The 18519-nt window shown below is 33.7% G+C and overlaps 1 protein-coding gene and 1 long non-coding RNA gene across 3 annotated transcripts in view; one reads left to right on the top strand and one right to left on the bottom strand.

The window, feature by feature from the left end:
• Positions 1-1039: 1039 nt before the first annotated feature.
• The window catches only part of LOC130440735 (peptidyl-alpha-hydroxyglycine alpha-amidating lyase 2-like), a 27371-nt gene continuing 9891 nt past the window's right edge, over positions 1040-18519 (top strand). Inside the window, exons 1-4 of one of the 2 annotated variants that reach the window (XM_056774046.1) lie at positions 1040-1283; positions 12174-12355; positions 15999-16197; positions 17257-17458. In XM_056774046.1, the coding sequence (XP_056630024.1) occupies positions 1131-1283; positions 12174-12355; positions 15999-16197; positions 17257-17458 (736 nt within the window). In that variant the 5' untranslated portion in view covers positions 1040-1130. Of the gene's footprint in view, positions 1284-10395; positions 10700-12173; positions 12356-15998; positions 16198-17256; positions 17459-18519 lie in introns of those variants that run through there. The other variant, XM_056774047.1, reaches the window with a different exon arrangement.
• LOC130440737 (uncharacterized) lies at positions 3806-7682 on the bottom strand. The gene is made up of 2 exons (XR_008909557.1): positions 6683-7682; positions 3806-4286 (listed from the first exon to the last, which is right to left on the bottom strand). It is a non-coding gene; the product is annotated as an uncharacterized LOC130440737 (long non-coding RNA).

Raw genomic sequence — 18519 nt, 5'->3', positions numbered from 1 at the left:
AATGATTTATGATGTTAAATCAACCATTACATTTTACTAAGTCAAAAAAATTGCTCTACAAATTATTTTTGATTTAACTATACAAACGTGGATAAATTTTACATATTTTGGTAGTTATTCAAGATATTTCTGATAAATTTAATTGTTAATGGTATATTGTTAAAAAATTGTAACAATTTGTAGACAAAAGGTTGTAAAAACTAAAGAGCAAACATGAAAATAACTAAATAAAGATACAAATAAAATAAATATACAATATACAGAAGAAAACCTCAATCAATAACAAAATTATAGGTAATAGTGAAAGGTAATAATTCCTTTACAGAGTAGAAAGCACTTTCCAGTAAATATGCCCTCAAGTTATTGCGGGATGCGGGATAATATAATATCGATTTGATTTCAATTGGCAAGTGATTGTACATTTTTTTGCATTGTACAATATTGAGCCCTTTACTAATTCTGGACGTGGAGTAGGTAGGTGAAGGTCGTGCTCCGCGTTCCTAAGTGGATAACCGGATCTTTTCGAAATTGGAGAAGCTTGAAGATAGTTTGAAGATTCGATCAAATCGAGTCGCACCACACGTATTCCAGAAGATAATGGCATATCGGAGATGCAAGCGCTTAATAAACTGTTAAGAAAATGAAAAAGTTCAGTTTTTTGGAAACTGATCTTAGCGCAAAAAATATGTAACTCCCATTTCAAGAAATTTTCGAAAACAAGCCCTAAGAGTTTTACATATTCAACGACGTCAATGGTGGTGTTATTTAATAAAAAAAGCTGCAATGTATTATTTGTACATGATAAAACTTCAGTCTTAGAAACGTTACAATCTCAAATTTTCCTATTATTCAATACATTTTAGCGGAAGAATTCTTTAACACCACATTGGAATAAACTTGATAACAAAAGTGTCTAATTATCCAATTATATTAAGAAGTTTTTCTGTTTCAAAGTATATAATAAGTACGGGAATAATTGAAACCTATAGCGCACCCTATTCTGTCCTCCTACCCCTGAATCTTTCCACCTGCCATACTCCAGAGCTATATACGTTCATCCATACCTTGTACGCGCTTTCGCCGCCGATCATCGTTTGTTCCGCCGCGTCCTGTATCGATCTCAGTCGGCCATGGTCAACTCAATCGTCGCCGCATTTTCTGTTTTCGGATTGTTGGTGGTGCAACTTTCGGCTTTAGGGTTCGAGGATGTTAACCAAAGGGCCACCAAAGAGCTCTACGATGAAGTAAGGCAATTGCTTAGGCTCAATGAAAGATATGTTCAGGTGAGCAATCATATGTTGTTTATTTATCTTTTTATCTTACAGCATTCATATATTTTCTATTAGTACATGTCTTAATATATCTAAGAGACTAAAGAAAATTAAAAAAAATCGACTATAATTTTTATAAGATATCGAAAATATTGTTGAAATTGATGAATATTAATATTAAAATATCCCGCACGATAAATTTGAATTTCCGGTATAATGAACAGGAAAGTTTATTAATTAATTTTTAACTAATTTAACCTAATTTTTTAACTCATTAATGGTTCATAAGAACGGCTAGACCAAATAATTGTATTAAACGAGGATATATTGAAAAATTCTTAGCCTACTATAGAACCAAACAAAATTTAAATGTCGAAATATCTTATTACTCAACATATTCTTCTCTTTATTGGATATATTTATTACAGCGAATCTGCAATATCTCTAAACCTTTAAAAAAAATGTTTCTTCTTGCTCTGCAAACCAGACCTCTACAGCTTTTATTACCGCCTCGTTGGAAGAAAATTAACGACCTTTTAAACTTTTTTTCAGTTGAGGAAAGAGATGTTAATCGGACGGAGCCAAATCTGGAGAATAAGGGGGGTGTTCTAGTAATTCAAACCCTAAATCACGAATTTTTAGCATGGCAACATGAGATTTGTTTGCAAGGGCGTTGTCCTGCAAAAACAAAACACCTTTGGATCGCTTTCCGCGTCTTCGCTCTTTAATTTTTTCTCGTAGAGTAGTCAGTAATATTGAATAGTAATCTCCAGTTATTGTTCTACCCTTATCCAATAATTCAATCATGATTACTCCATAACAATCCCAAAAAACTGAGGCAAGAACTTTTCCAGCAAATTTTTGGACACGTAACTTCTTAGGTCTTGGAGAACCAGAATGTCGCCATTCCGTCGATTGTTGCTTTGTTTCTGTATCGTAGAAATGTATCCAAGTCTCATCCATAGTAACAATTCGGTTTAAGAAGTCTATGTCGTTTTCAAATCGAGCACAGATCGAACGCGATGCTTCTACCCTTGCACCTTTTAGTCAACATTCCAACATTTGGGGATCCATTTTACAGCAATTTTTCTCATGTCCAAATTGACGAGAACTATTCGTTTTAGCCCAATTCGACGGTCTGATAAAATCATGTCATAAACTGCATCGATATTTTCGAGGATTGACACAGAAACTGGCCCGATCTTCAATGGAAAATTTACCTCTTTTGAAGCTTGCAGTCCAATTTTTCACGGACGTATACGAAGGACATTGCTCACCAAGGGTAATAAGCATATTTTCGTAAATCTGCTTACCTCTTAACCCTTTCAAATACAGGTACTTGATGATGGCTCGATACTCCGATTTTTCGATTTTCACAATTTCAGGGGGCTTTTTTCTTTTAATTTATTGCGTAACTCTGATTTACTTTTTTAACGTCAAACTTTACACTGACACTTCTAATAAGTTATTGTTCGTTGCTATGGTAACGCAATATTTTGTTTAAGCATGGAACTGGTCTAGGCTAACTAGATATCAATACATCCTCGTATAAAATTGAGTTCAACTTTTTTTCCAATTTTTTCACGAAAATATCTAGTTTTTAAAAAATTTTTAAATTTTTTCTGTTTTTACAAATGATTTTATTTAACACAAAGTTAAAGAGAAAAAACATAAAAAAAATTTTCAGTTGAAAAAAAAAATAATTTTAATTTATTGAAAAATTTCGAAATTACATAAAAGCATCCGTGAAACCAAAAAAATAATGAAATACAAAAAATTTGAAACGTTTCAAAAAATTTTTTGATAAAATTGATAGTTTCGTCGAAAAGAAAAAATAATTTAAATTTTATTTTAAACTTGAATAATTTCGAATAGCGTCAGTTTCTGGAAAAATTATAAAGGAACTTTTTTGTAGAGCGTTCAATTTCAATATAAGATAAAAATGTGTTCTTGTTTATATCGTCTTCCAAATTCGCTTTAGCAGTGAAATACAGTTGCTGGTAAAGGACTTTCATCACCAAATGTGCGTTGCAACTGTTGCAAGACTTTTTTTCACTTTCAATTCCTAATAAATCACATCGCGTTCATGTTTTCTTAAGAAATTGATAATCTGAGGGCAAATTGTATGTATTACTATTTACTCTGACTCTATATTCGTCCGAAAACGCTGTACCACAGAGAAATCTCAATAAATGATTCATTTTGATATGAATTTGGTGACCAATACGCTCCTTAATAAAGTTTTACATGAACAAACTTTGGAAACATTTAACCAGTGGCGCGCTGTCAGGGTTAGTTGTCACTTTTCTTGAAATCTCTCTGTGGTAGAGCGTTGTCCAATATAGAAACACCCTGTAGATGAACCACATACTATAGATAGCCAACTCGAGTTCCCGTTTCAGCGCCATATCTTGGTTCATTAGCAGTACTAAACGTTCAAATTCAAATCTTTATTCCAACTGGACGTTGCTCTTGAATATACTTTCATTTTTAATTATGGGGAGAATAGGGCTTCATAAATAAAACAAAAAAAATGAGACAAACGACAGTTTGTTATTACATTAAAAAAATTCAAAATAAACATATTATATATTAGATTATTTTATATACATTGCGACTTAATTTTCCTTTTATTGGAAAGTTTAGATTATGGGATGGCTCTTATATTTCCATTGTATACGCTCCCAGGTGTAGATCTCTGGAGTTCTTTAGTGTTTCACACTTCTAGAGATCGTGGATAAACGTTTCGAACTCTGCTGGCTGCATTATCTACTAAGTTTAACGTCTTCAGGTGTTCATTGAGGTGATAGTGCCCTAATTATTGTAAAACTACTAATATAACAGTTTCTTGTATTTTCTAAAGTTTTTGTATGCCATTTTGAACAATCATCTTTTAATCTTTCATCTACACCTTTCAAAACTCTATTAAGTTTTAGTGGCAGCGAATCATCTGCAGTCAAAGTTTACTACTTGAGAATGATGGTCTTGGAAAATGCAGTTTTCCTTTCAAAGTATCTAAAAATATACAATATAAAAGTATACGATGTTTTTATGTGCTCAAAACAAGGTTTTAAATTTCAATCCATTATACATTAATTACACTAATTCTTATATTTCACATAAAATTGTAATTAATAGTTATATTTGGACAATTTTGGTAATTCCAGGTGGATCGTTTGGCTTCAACAAATTTTTCGTAATTGACATATTAATCAGGGTCGACGTTTATGCAAATGAGAAAAAAGACTGAGCTTGCACAGCATTTTTGTATTCCTATTCAGGTAGAACTGGAGGCTGACTCAATTTTTCTATACCATTTCCATTTTGTTAACTACAGAGTTATCCATAAAGAATTTAGAGTTGGATTTTCAACAACGATTTCGAATTAAAAAAAATTGCTACATAGTAAATGACCTGCGAAAACAGTGGCCAATATAATTGCAAATATTTTTTACCATGGTACCAAATTTATTGATATCAAGGGTTATTTTGTCTAAATTTGCAATTTTGATAATTCAAAATCCCTATCAAGTCGATAGACTTTTTCAATTTTCGAAGATCATCTCAATGGTATATCCCTGCAAGCCCATTACCTAAAGCTGTCTGATTATAAAACCAAAAATACAATCTTCCATGACATAACTTAACCAACAAATAATTATCATCAATGTCATCTTTTATCTGTCATCTTTTATCTGTCATCTTTTATCTGTCATCTTTTATCTGTCATCTTTTATCTGTCATCTTTTATCTGTCATCTTTTATCTGTCATCTTTTATCTGTCATCTTTTATCTGTCATCTTTTATCTGTCATCTGTCATCTGCCTATTTTCGTTCATATTTTTTATAATTCCTCAGTCTAAATCTTCGTATTGCATTATGATCATAATTTAACGAAACTGAGCTATTCCAATTCGGAAAGTTGACAGCAATAATAATTGTGTAGTGTTGTGGTCGGGTTGTTATGAATTGTTTTGATGCCGTCAGTAGATGTTGCTCGCAAATAGTCGGCGTTTCTTCGTCAACATGAAAAACGTGACGTATCAATTTAACATGTAACAATTCATAGTTGACTTGGGTTATAATAATAGTAAGAAATTATTTCTTATTATAATGGCGGATATTTCTCACTCTGTGAGAATCTTTGAACGCACGTAGAAAGTATTGAATTTATAATATTGTGTGGACCTGAAAGATTAACTTTTTATGCAGATTCCAATAATTATCTATTCCATTTTTAAATAACTATCCTGTATAGACTGTATTTAATGTGAATATGAATGTATGCGAATTGAGTAGATATACTATTATGAGGTTTTTCAGATTGGTTTTATTTGTTCCGTAATTCCACCGTCTGTTTATCAAGTGCTTGGAAAACAATATTTATATATTTCAGTTCATATTACTCATATTAAAATTATAAAGTAACGGATAAAAATATTTATTACGCAATTAATTATGCAAATAAAGATCAATTTTCGTACATGAAAACTGTCTATTCCATATAGTCCAGTAGTTCACCGACCCCTTAAACTCCCTTTTATATATTTACGGATGTGAAGCTCTTTCATTTTATAAAAACAAATAGTCCTTAATTCGAATATAACTAATCAAATGTCAAATTTTTCACCGTTTCAAGAAATGTGGTCTAAATATTTCTGCAAACTATTATACTTTCCGAGATTATCAACATCTAGATATTGAATTCTGGTTAACAATTTTTTTACCTGGAGCTCACAAACGTGTTAATCATAACACCCCCTCTCATGTTGGGATAACTACTATGGATGGAAATAAATTTAGAGTAATTAGTTGAAATATTATGATCTAACCTAACCTAACCTAACCTAACCTTAGCCTGAAGATAAGAAAATGGCCAAACCGGGCGCAACTAGAGGTTTGTTCTTGGTAGCTGCACTGGCATAACTAGTGTACACTAAAGCGTTCTTTGCAGCAGAACCAGCGCTAGTGTCGCTGTTCTTAGTAGCAGTGCAAGAGAACTAGTTCACTCAGTTCACTGTACTGTTTGCACTGGGTCTAGAGCCTGTTTAGCCAGTGGAGTGCAAGACAGTGCAATAAGTGTAATCTGGAAACGGTGGTACTATATATTCTTCATAGGATGAATGTAATATATAAAAAAGTACTAAATCGTTTTCCATTATTATTGATGCTATAAGGCTTCAATCACATCAAATAACCTCAAATATAACAATCAACAAATGCTCCATTGCTCTCTGCACTACTCGAACCAATTCTATACACTCATGAACTGGCCTGTACTCGTCCAGTTCAGTACAGTTCCAGTGCAGCTACCAAAAACAAACCTTAGTATAGACCTATGCAGGCAGCGAGCTAAAGATTGACTAGTTTAATAGGTTTATTTTAGATTGATAGAAGAAATTAACCCTTACCTGAGATTATCGTAAATATATTTTTGTTGAAATAATGGTCATGTATCGCACGGGTATTATAAATAAACTGTTTACTAATTCTTTTGATAATATGTAAATTATATGTAAAAAAATGTAATATGTATGCAATTATTTTCAGAATTTGAGTGTTCTTAACAGTGGCAGCTCATGGTAAACATTTTTAGGTGCTCTGCTATGTTTCCAAAAAAGTTTTGTCTCCTTCCTACAAAGTAGGATTTTGTATACAAGTTTTTAAACAATTTTTCCTAAAAGAAAAAAATTTTTAGTGTACTTGTGTATATATTGAATATTTTGTTCATAGATTTAAATATCGTTTTGCAACTATTGCTATTGTTATAAGAGGGATGCTATTTAAATTTTTAACACTGGCTACACTGATGTAGTTTGACGTTTAAAGTTTGACTTTTTGATGGTGAACGTACCCAGCAAGTTGTCATACGCGGACTATTTGAGTTATTTACAGACAGTTCAAATATTCATTTTAGTCAAAAGAGGAATTAAATCGCAAACATGTTCGTGCGATGATTTTGTATGACGTGAATTAATTTTTTAGTGATGAAACACCGTCTTCAGCTTCTAGGTTTTCCTAATTCAATCGTGGACGCAATCTGCTACAGGATGAATTTCGTCAAGGTCGTCCAAAATTTGCAGGAACTTCATTTGACACACCTTGAGATTGAGTCATACTTGGACATCAATTCCACTCGCATAATTCAAAATTGCATGGATATTTGGCTGTCAAAAAGTTTTGTTCGCTTTGAATACCGCATAATTTGACAATCGCTTAAAAAAGCTCGTGTTGATTGGAGCAAAGAATTGCAGCAATAACTTCTTCTTACTCCAGGAGATTAAAAATAATATTTTTCATTTCCTATTTTCCTATACCTAAATAAGCAGTCGATGATTTGAAATCACAAATATTTTGAAAAACAATGAAGTCGTATCCAATAATAAATATGTTTCTTTGTCTCGAAACTTGAGTAGCAACCACCGTTTATAGGTTTACCATATATTTTTTCATATTGTATCAAAATTTCAAATAACTTATTCAGTGTAAACAGCTTTCTTTTGTGTTTTGTTTGTTTTTGTGTAATAAAATGTTTTTTAAATGTTCAGTGTCTCGATGTACCAGTACTTCCTTGAAAAACACCCAAAAAACTATTAAAACACGTGCTTACAGCAATAAAGTAACGAAAAATATCATATTCTCAATTTGAATAAACAAGAACAAGCTATCAAGCAAATAGTAACATGTCTGCGAAGAAACTTGTCACTAGAATTGCATCTAGCATCGGAACGATCCGTTTTCAATTGTAAATATTTTCAATTGACAATAAAAATGATTTCTTCTGCTTTAAAAGATAACTGGAAATGTTTTTCTAGTTTGCTTGTGTGCATTTTCCCCCTTCATTTGGGCTGGTGCAAAACCTGTAGGTTTTTTGATTTATAACTGTATACCATGTTCAAATTCAGCACTTAACATTAGCATCTGAAGAAATAGAGGGTGGTGCTGCTCGACCGAGTCCATAATTCCTATAAAATGAGTGAATATTGCAAAATTTTCAAACCCTGTATTTGAATAAGGATTGTACGACTAAAAGAGCTTGAACAGAATTGAGAGTTCTTAGTTTTCCAATAAGATAAACCAAACTGAACATGTTGTGAAATGGAATAAGATAAAATATATGAAAAACTGAGTGCTAAGCTGAAGAAAATATAAACTTGGAAATTAAAATGGAAGTAAAGGAAAGAACTATCACTTTAGGGGAGGAAAGCAATGATTATATTCTCGGAAAGAAAAAAAATATTGATGAGAAAATTGAACTTACATTAAACCTCCTGATTCACTGATATTTCTAATACATATCTGGAACTGCCATACAGTTTAGTAATTGTCTATGTTCAAGATGGGAGAACCAATTATAATAGAATAATAGTGCCCTGAAAAAATAAATTTTCTCGTATATAAACATAAATTCTTCTGTATAGGCAACCATCTTGTTGCAAGTATATATAACTTGCTCATAAACAACATACAGGCACCCAATCTCGTTATAACAAACGACACCAGTAGTTCATCGTTTAAACGTTTAATTCGGTAGGATGTCTCGCCTGGGTAACGCCTTTCATTTTTTTACTAGAATCTCGATTAATTAGTCCACTTAAAAACAATAATTATTTCTATAATCCTCATAAACAATATTTTATAGAGCACGAAATAAAAATTGTTTTTAAAACTGACCTCATTCCAGTTTTAAACAGTCTTCAGGTTTTTCTTAATCGTCTCTGGCAACCGCGACTTCTTAATCTATCAGATTTTCCCTCACCAAACTTGTTTGTTTTAAAACATTTTTTTTAATGAAATTGACTTAGTTATTTAGAACCTGTGAAAAAAATGCGAAATATATCTTTTTCTATTGATAATCACCAAATACTTTTATTAAATATTGATGCACTGGATTGTTCACAATAGATATTTGAATTAACAGCGTGTCCAGGTTTCGCCACTTCAAAATAAAAAAGAACGCATATAATCCATAAAACATGGAAGAAAAGTGAAAAGCAGCTACGTTTTTCGCCTCCAGTGATCAAGCGATCGAAGAATGGTTCTGTATGGTGCCGTTGAAGCAATTCACCATAATTAATCGGCCGACTTTTTTCTTTCCACATAGATTACGGGGGACCAAAACACCTACTCTGCTAATTTTTTTGATCTGCTGAAAATGCCCTTGTATTGTCAAAGAAATAATTGGTAAAGAGTGTTAAGGAGTTGTCTCCTACTCTTCTTACTAAACTCAAGAAGCTCATCTGGTATTTGGCTAAATTTCAATAATTAAGAAACGAACAAGTCACAATAAACTTAAAATGTTATTAAAACGACTTCAATGCACACAATGACCTAACAAATGACAATGAAATATTGACATGTGTTGAGAATTGATCAAATTGACTGACCTTACCTCACACTATTTTGTTTTATATAGAGTCAAAGCTGGTGTAACCATGTTCATGTTAATTTTTAATTTAGTTAAGTTGGCAGTTGATATATTCACGCGACAGCGAAAAAGCGAAATGAAATGGCGACAGGCAAACGTGCTTCAATTTGTAATCTGAAGAATTATTAAGTATTGAGCAACAATCCGACGATTGTTCAGTTTTGTTTTGTTAATCAAAACAAGTATTATCAAAATATTCAAAAGGTATGCTCATTGCGTATCAAATTAAGCTTCATTTTTGTATTCAAATCTTGTCGCCACATACCAAAACTTTGTTCATTAATTTTCTTTTACAGGATTGTAAGAATTGTGAACAAACAAATAAGTTTGTCCTGAATATTTTTTTATTAAAATTGTGAAAGTTAGAAACTGAGTTTTGTGTACATTAACAGGTACCTATTGAAACTCAACAAAGAACCCAAACCCACTAAAAATAACAACATGCGATTAAAGGACTTTCCAGTCTCCCTAATAGAAGTTTTTTTATTGTATTCAATTATCAAGAATTTTCAAAAAATTTTGAACTACGATGTTTTCGATTAGGATCAATTACATCATCACTTCAAATCTATCAAAATATACCATTTAGTTTGGAGAGTACTGTCATGAAAAAGTGTCCCGTACGCCTTTGGTTTGTTACTACTTATTGCTATCACGTGGCTACGGGTAAATGATTTTGATGACTCTAAAATAATGTAGTTTAATTCATGTTTTAATAAATTCCAAATTAACTGAAAACTTCCGATACGACTGGGTGCTGAGAATTTTTCGTTAATGTTATATTAGAGGTACATCAAGCATTAACGAGAAATATACCGTTATACGAAATCAACTGACCTCAACAATCTCCTGGTAGACAGTACACCTTTAGAGTGTATAGAAATATGGTGCGACCGGTACTACGATGAAAATAAAAGCGAATTATGTCGTGGCAGTGGTTACTTTATCATTTTTTTTCTCAATTATAATAATTGTTAGTGTGGTTGAATCAACAAAAAACGTAAGTAGTAAGATACCATGTGATCTATCAAAATGTTTGATTCATAGCAGCACTTTGACGTTATACTTCAATATCGGGCTTTTGCGAAGGATTCATATCACAAGGTATCATGATATTCCTTTAAACTTTAGAGGTTTCACGAATAATTTGTTTCACTCACCTTTTACAGTGGTTATGAATTTGAATGAAATGAATAAATGAAATTTTTCTCAAACATACGGATGTTCCGGGACTTGATGCAAAAAATTCAGGAGTGAGTAGATGAGTAAATACTTACAGGAGGTTTAAAAACACAATCAAACATTTCTTGGAAAACTTATGAATAAATAAATAAACATTTGTACATCAAAGATTATCCAGCAAGACTGGACTACGCTCGTTAGTTTCTAGATAAACAACTAATTGATAATACATTTGTTGGAAAACTACTGTTTACTCATGAAGCTGGTTTCACATGACAGATGAAAAGGTTCTGGCTTCAGTATTTTGGAATAATGTTTATTTACCATCTCCAAAAGGTAGAAACAATCAATAGCGAATACTACATAGAGTTGTTGGATCATTTGAATGCAAAAACCAAGAAAAAAACTACTGTTTCATCAAGACAGTCCAACGATTCACAAGTCGATGGCAAAGATGATTAAATTGAACAAATTACAAATCGAATTGTTTCCTCATCCTCTATATAGCCCAGATCTAGCGCCCAGTGGCAACTAGCTATCCGCTAATCTCAAAAAAATGCTAGCCGGTGAAGAATTCAACTGAAATGAAAAAGCAATTGCTGAAACTGGAGCCTATTTTGTGGGCAAAGACAAATTCTTCTACAACTGCAGCGATAAGAAGTTAGGGAAGCGTTTGAATGATTGTATTGCTCTTAAATGAGATTACATTGATGAATAAAATATATTTTTAGCAAAAAAGTGTTTTTCTTAATCAGTCACATGACTTATTGAGTGACGTGTGATGTTGATTTCATGTCAATTCAGTTACGACATTTCGTTAGGCGTTGCACAAAAGAATTCACGTACATCAGGTCGCAATAACCTAGGTGGGATTTGAATCAATTCCATATTCACCAGAGTACACCGCAGCAATCACAGGATATTATCAAAAATTGAAGAATAATTTCAATCAGTAGAATACAAAGTTTGAGCAACCTAAAAATGATATATTTATCAATTGCATGCATGCATTCAACTCCTTGGCCTTAATCTGCCAATTAACCGATAGAACCATCGTCTCTTCTCAGTAGTCCGATCAGAAACTCGTCATTCAAACTCCACATCAAAGCTATTAACCTAATTTATTGATTTGTTGGTTGTTATGAGGATAATTTGTTGCATAGAGTGAGCAAATTAATACTCGGTATTTTGATCTTTCGAAATTGCTTGAAAAACAAGAGGTTGACATGGAAACATATTTTTTATAATTACAAAACCCTAGGATGGACAATTTTATTTAAATTTATTTCCAGGATGAACCACAAAATGAGAAACAAGAACCAACCGTCGATATTTCTGAGAAACCTGATATACCGAAAGAGGTGAAAAATTGGCCGGAGCAGCCTTTAAAACTAGGGCAAGTTTCTGGTGTATCTGTCAATTCGGCCTTGCAACCTGTTATCTTTCATAGAGGAGACCGAGTATGGGATCGATTGTAAGTATGATTTCCTTGAGGTTATGCTTCACACAATTAGTGTATGAAACTTTACCGGCTTGCCTTAGAAGTTCAAGGTAGCAAATGCATACAAATATTGAATCATGTTTAATGAAAAAAATCACTAAAAATACCCGAATTAATAGGTACTATTAATAATTGGTTTATGCGAGCTTCACAAAATGTGATGCTCGTTTATGTAGTGGACGAAATAAACGAAAAGGGAAAAACTTTGTTTTAAAAATAACCTTGATATTGGACTAGAGTTGGGATGATTTTTTGGTGTTGTTTCCGCTATCCATCGCACTTTAAATTGAATTTAAGTGTTGGTGAAAGGAAACAATACAACAAAATGAAGTTTTTCGATGAACCAAACAGCTTTTGGGGTGTAATGACTGAACGTAAGATGTGGGTACAGCTGTGCCTTTATTGTTGTAATAAGTAATAAAGATTTCTAGTAATATCCCAAATTGATTTGTCTTCAAAATGCTTAATAATAATTAAGAAGTGATTAAACCGTGAATAATTACTTCACTGATTTTAATTGAGAATTGTGAAATTATCATATATTATACAACTGATATATTATTTTTCATATTTCGTAATATGAAGAGATCCACAGCCCATTCGTAGGATGGCCATCAGTATAATAATCACGGTCTCTAAGAAGATAAGCCGTTGCAATCGGCTATTTCGCCAATCAAGTAAAAGTGCCTGATCAACTTTTCAAATGACATCGGCCACCTAAGATACTATTTTCATGCCATAATCATCACGAACTATCTGCAAACGTGATCGATGAGTACCCAGCACTTAAGCAAGCCACGCAATTCAACCCGTGTATATGAAGCAATCAAGTCAAAGTGCCTGATCAGCTGTTCAAATGACATTGGCCACCTAAGATGCTATTTTCGTGCTATAATAATCACGAACTATCTGCAAACGTGATCGATGAGTGCCCAGCACTTAAGCAAGCATCACAATTCGACCAGTATATATGAAACAATCAAGTAAAAGTGCCTGATCAGCTTTTCAAATGACATTGGCCACCTAAGATAGTATTTTCATGCTATAATAATCACGAACTATCTGCAAACGTGATCGATAAGTGCCCAGCACTTAAGCAAGCATCACAATTCGACCAGTATATATGAAACAATCAAGTAAAAGTTCCTGATCAGCTTTTCAAATGACATTGGCCACCTAAGATACTATTTTCATGCTATAATAATCACGAACTATCTGCAAACGTGATCGATGAGTGCCCAGCACTTAAGCAAGCATCACAATTCGACCAGTATATATGAAACAATCAAGTAAAAGTGCCTGATCAGCTTTTCAAATGACATTGGTCACCTAAGATACTATTTTCATGCTATAATAATCACGAACTATCTGCAAACGTGATCGATGAGTGCCCAGCACTTAAGCAAGCATCACAATTCGACCAGTATATATGAAACAATCAAGTAAAAGTGCCTGATCAGCTTTTCAAATGACATTGGCCACCTAAGATACTATTTTCATGCTATAATAATCACGAACTATCTGCAAACGTGATCGATGAGTGCCCAGCACTTAAGCAAGCATCACAATTCGACCAGTATATATGAAACAATCAAGTAAAAGTGCCTGATCAGCTTTTCAAATGACATTGGCCACCTAAGATACTATTTTCATGCTATAATAATCACGAACTATCTGCAAACGTGATCGATGAGTACCCAGCACTTAAGCAAGCCACGCAATCCGACCAGTTTATATGAAACAATCAAGTAAAAGTGCCTGATCAGCTTTTCAAATGACATTGGCCACCTAAGATACTATTTTCATGCTATAATAATCACGAACTATCTGCAAACGTGATCGATGAGTGCCCAGCACTTAAGCAAGCATCACAATTCGACCAGTATATATGAAACAATCAAGTAAAAGTGCCTGATCAGCTTTTCAAATGACATTGGCCACCTAAGATACTATTTTCATGCTATAATAATCACGAACTATCTGCAAACGTGATCGATGAGTGCCCAGCACTTAAGCAAGCATCACAATTCGACCAGTATATATGAAACAATCAAGTAAAAGTGCCTGATCAGCTTTTCAAATGACATTGGACACCTAAGATACTATTTTCATGCTATAATAATCACGAACTATCTGCAAACGTGATCGATGAGTGCCCAGCACTTAAGCAAGCGTCACAATTCGACCAGTATATATGAAACAATCAAGTAAAAGTGCCTGATCAGCTTTTCAAATGACATTGGCCACCTAAGATACTATTTTCATGCTATAATAATCACGAACTATCTGCAAACGTGATCGATGAGTACCCAGCACTTAAGCAAGCCACGCAATCCGACCAGTTTATATGAAACAATCAAGTAAAAGTGCCTGATCAGCTTTTCAAATGACATTGGCCACCTAAGATACTATTTTCATGCTATAATAATCACGAACTATCTGCAAACGTGATCGATGAGTGCCCAGCACTTAAGCAAGCATCACAATTCGACCAGTATATATGAAACAATCAAGTAAAAGTGCCTGATCAGCTTTTCAAATGACATTGGCCACCTAAGATACTATTTTCATGCTATAATAATCACGAACTATCTGCAAACGTGATCGATGAGTGCCCAGCACTTAAGCAAGCATCACAATTCGACCAGTATGTATGAAACAATCAAGTAAAAGTGCCTGATCAACTTTTCAAATGACATCGGCCACCTAAGATACTATTTTCATGCCATAATCATCACGAACTATCTGCAAACGTGATCGATGAGTACCCAGCACTTAAGCAAGCCACGCAATTCAACCCGTGTATATGAAACAATCAAGTCAAAGTGCCTGATCAGCTTTTCAAATGACATTGGCCACCTAAGATACTATTTTCATGCTATAATAATCACGAACTGTCTGCAAACGTGATCGATGAGTGCCCAGCACTTAAGCAAGCATCACAATTCGACCAGTGTATATGAATCAATCAAGTAAAAGTGCCTGATCAGCTTTTCAAATGACATTGGCCACCTAAGATACTATTTTCATGCTATAATAATCACGAACTATCTGCAAACGTGATCGATGAGTGCCCAGCACTTAAGCAAGCCACACAATTCGACCCATGTATATGAAACAATCAAGTCAAAGAGCCTGATCAGCTTTTCAAATGACATTGGACACCTAAGATACTATTTTCATGCTATAATAATCACGAACTATCTGCAAACGTGATCGATGAGTGCCCAGCACTTAAGCAAGCATCACAATTCGACCAGTATATATGAAACAATCAAATAAAAGTGCCTGATCAGCTTTTCAAATGACATTGGCCACCTAAGATACTATTTTCATGCTATAATAATCACGAACTATCTGCAAACGTGATCGATGAGTGCCCAGCACTTAAGCAAGCCACACAATTCGACCCATGTATATGAAACAATCAAGTCAAAGAGCCTGATCAGCTTTTCAAATGACATCGGCTTTTATAGTTTTAAGCTTTAACAATGAATTCATATAAAAACGGTTCTGCATGGAGGTTCAGAATGAATATTAGTCGTAAATTAAAAGTGGGTTTTCTTTCGAAAGTTGACTGAACTGAATTTTTAATACATATTTGAAATTTTTTTAGCTCTTTCAACGAAACACATCACTTCCAGCTGGCTTATCTGGGACCAATAAAAGAGCATACAGTTCTTACGCTCGATCCCCAAACAGGGAAAATATTGGGAAAATGGGGAGCAGATTTCTTTTATATGCCACATGGATTAACAATTGATAGACACGATAATCTTTGGTTAACAGACGTTGCGTTGCATCAAGTATTCAAGGTAATATTCAGAAACCCAACGATAATATAAAACACCTGTTAGGAAAAAAATCTACTGAATTCGCACGCTCGGGGTCAAATTTATCTGGCCAAAAATTTGTAGCTTCCATTCTTTTCTGATTTTAGTATCTCAAAGCCATTAGTTTTAATTTCATATTGAGTGACCTATGTTGTTATTGAGTAATTTTTTTTCTACCATATATGCCTTCAAATTATGCGGGAAAAGATTACATCGATTTGATATCGGTTTGATATCAATTGGCAAGTGATTGTGCATTTGTTTCATTGTTAAATATTGACCCTTAACTAAGTCTGAACGTGGATTAGATAGGTAAAGGTCGTACTCCGCGTTCCCAAGTGGATAGCTGCTCAACGACCTTTCTGACTTATAATTAACAATAGAGAGTACAAGTACAAGCTATAATTCTTCAAAATAATAATTTATTTGGAATTAACCTATAAATATTTAGTGTTTTATCTCCTGGTACTAATAACAGCTTCAAAACCTTTTTTCATAAAAAGTTTCTCAACTTAATCTTCACTCTTTCTAGCACGAACTTTTCTCTTAAGTTCATCCCGTAAATGCTCGATAGGATTTAAGTTTAGGCTACGCGCTTGCCGACATCCAGTAAATATTGCCATACGGAATCTTCAGTATTTGGACGGGCATTTTTTGGTCGCCCCCTGCTCCACAGTTTGAATAAAAACCAACTAGATTTTTGCTTCTATTGAAATGACCAGGAACTTCCTCCAAAATTCACGTTTTCTTTTATACAACACTACGAGAATCTTTGCCCAAAACGAGCCCTATTGTTTGTCAGACCGATAAACGTGTTCTCTGGCAAATCGTAGACGGGCTCCTCTGTGGGCTGTAGATAGTTTGGGTCCAGAAGCTGGCCTTTTTGGCTTAAGATTAGCTGCTTTAAGTTTTCTTTTGACAATCCAGTCACTCATAGCCACTTCTCGCGTTTACTAATACTAAAATCTCATGCTTAGAATTAGAAATAAGATTTATAAATGGAGGCAGATCTACTAAGTATGATATGAAATTATTTTTCAGTTCAAGCCCGGTGAGCTTCAGCCGTCACAAACCTTTGGTCAAAGATTCGAACCAGGATCTGATAAAAACCACTTTTGCAAACCAACTTCAACAGCTATTGCTTTCACTGGTGAGATTTTCATCGCCGATGGTTATTGCAACACAAGGATACTTAAATATAACGCAGCTGGAAGTTTACTCAGAATATTTCCCACAGCTCCAGGTAAACTTCTACGAAATTTAACTATCTCGCAATATAGTTGATATAGACATATTCCGATTGAAATGAATACCGATGCCGTTCTTTCTGCAGCAGAAATCTACACTACCGGTTAAAAGTTTTTGACCACTCTATAGTGTGCAAATAACAACAATACGATCGATTTTATGTTAGTATTCTCTCTTCGACACAAATAATTGTCGTCTATTTGGTTCTATTCGTTTTTCATGAAATACTGGACTTCCCTATCCAATTTGTCCATAGGATTGACCAAATCATTACATTCAGTACATTCTTCCTTTCCAATTTTTTCAAATACTCTTTGTACTGCTTCGAGGAATACATTGGGATCATTATCATGCTGGAAGATCAATTTTCTGCTGATCAAACTTTAGCCTCCTTTAATATTCTTTATAGTCTTCTTTTTTCGAAATACCTTCAATTTTTAGTCATCTTTCTTCCAAAACATCCCCAAACTATTACTGAGCCTTCTCCATATTTTACAATTCAGCTTACACGTTGATCTAGCATCCGTTTTTCTTTAACTTGCGCACAAATATTCTTCTCTTAGACCCAAAAACCGCAAACTTTGACTCGTCACTCGATCGTTGATCACCTTTATTGATCAATACTTATTCTTTATCTTTAACGGTTGTGATTTTTCCAGGCTGCCTTGAACGTTTTTTATCGCAAAAACTCCTGGTGGATAGATATTTTTTCACTTTGTAATCCACGGTTCGTCGAGGTATGAAGAAAAATGTAATGAAGTGTATTATTTTGCCAAATCATTTGACTGGTAGTGGACGTAGGCAAAAATGCAAACTACATGACACCTCAGTATATTCATATCATTTTCCTAATTATGTGAATAGTTGAATGGTTGGAATATATTTGAACTAAATGACAATATAATCAACATTCCACTCGTTAACACTCAATAAAAATCGTAGTCAAAGTATCATTATTTACACGACTGATTGCTTCGAGGATCGGCGTACTCGAAATATCAACCTATTACATCTACGTATGTAAATATTGATTGAATTGATAACTTTTTATCAACT

The sequence above is a fragment of the Diorhabda sublineata genome, chromosome 2 (assembly GCF_026230105.1).
Source record: "Diorhabda sublineata isolate icDioSubl1.1 chromosome 2, icDioSubl1.1, whole genome shotgun sequence".
Taxonomy (NCBI): domain Eukaryota; kingdom Metazoa; phylum Arthropoda; class Insecta; order Coleoptera; family Chrysomelidae; genus Diorhabda; species Diorhabda sublineata.
The sequence above is the reverse complement of the archived record's forward strand: the minus strand, read 5'-3'. Positions and strand labels throughout refer to the sequence as shown.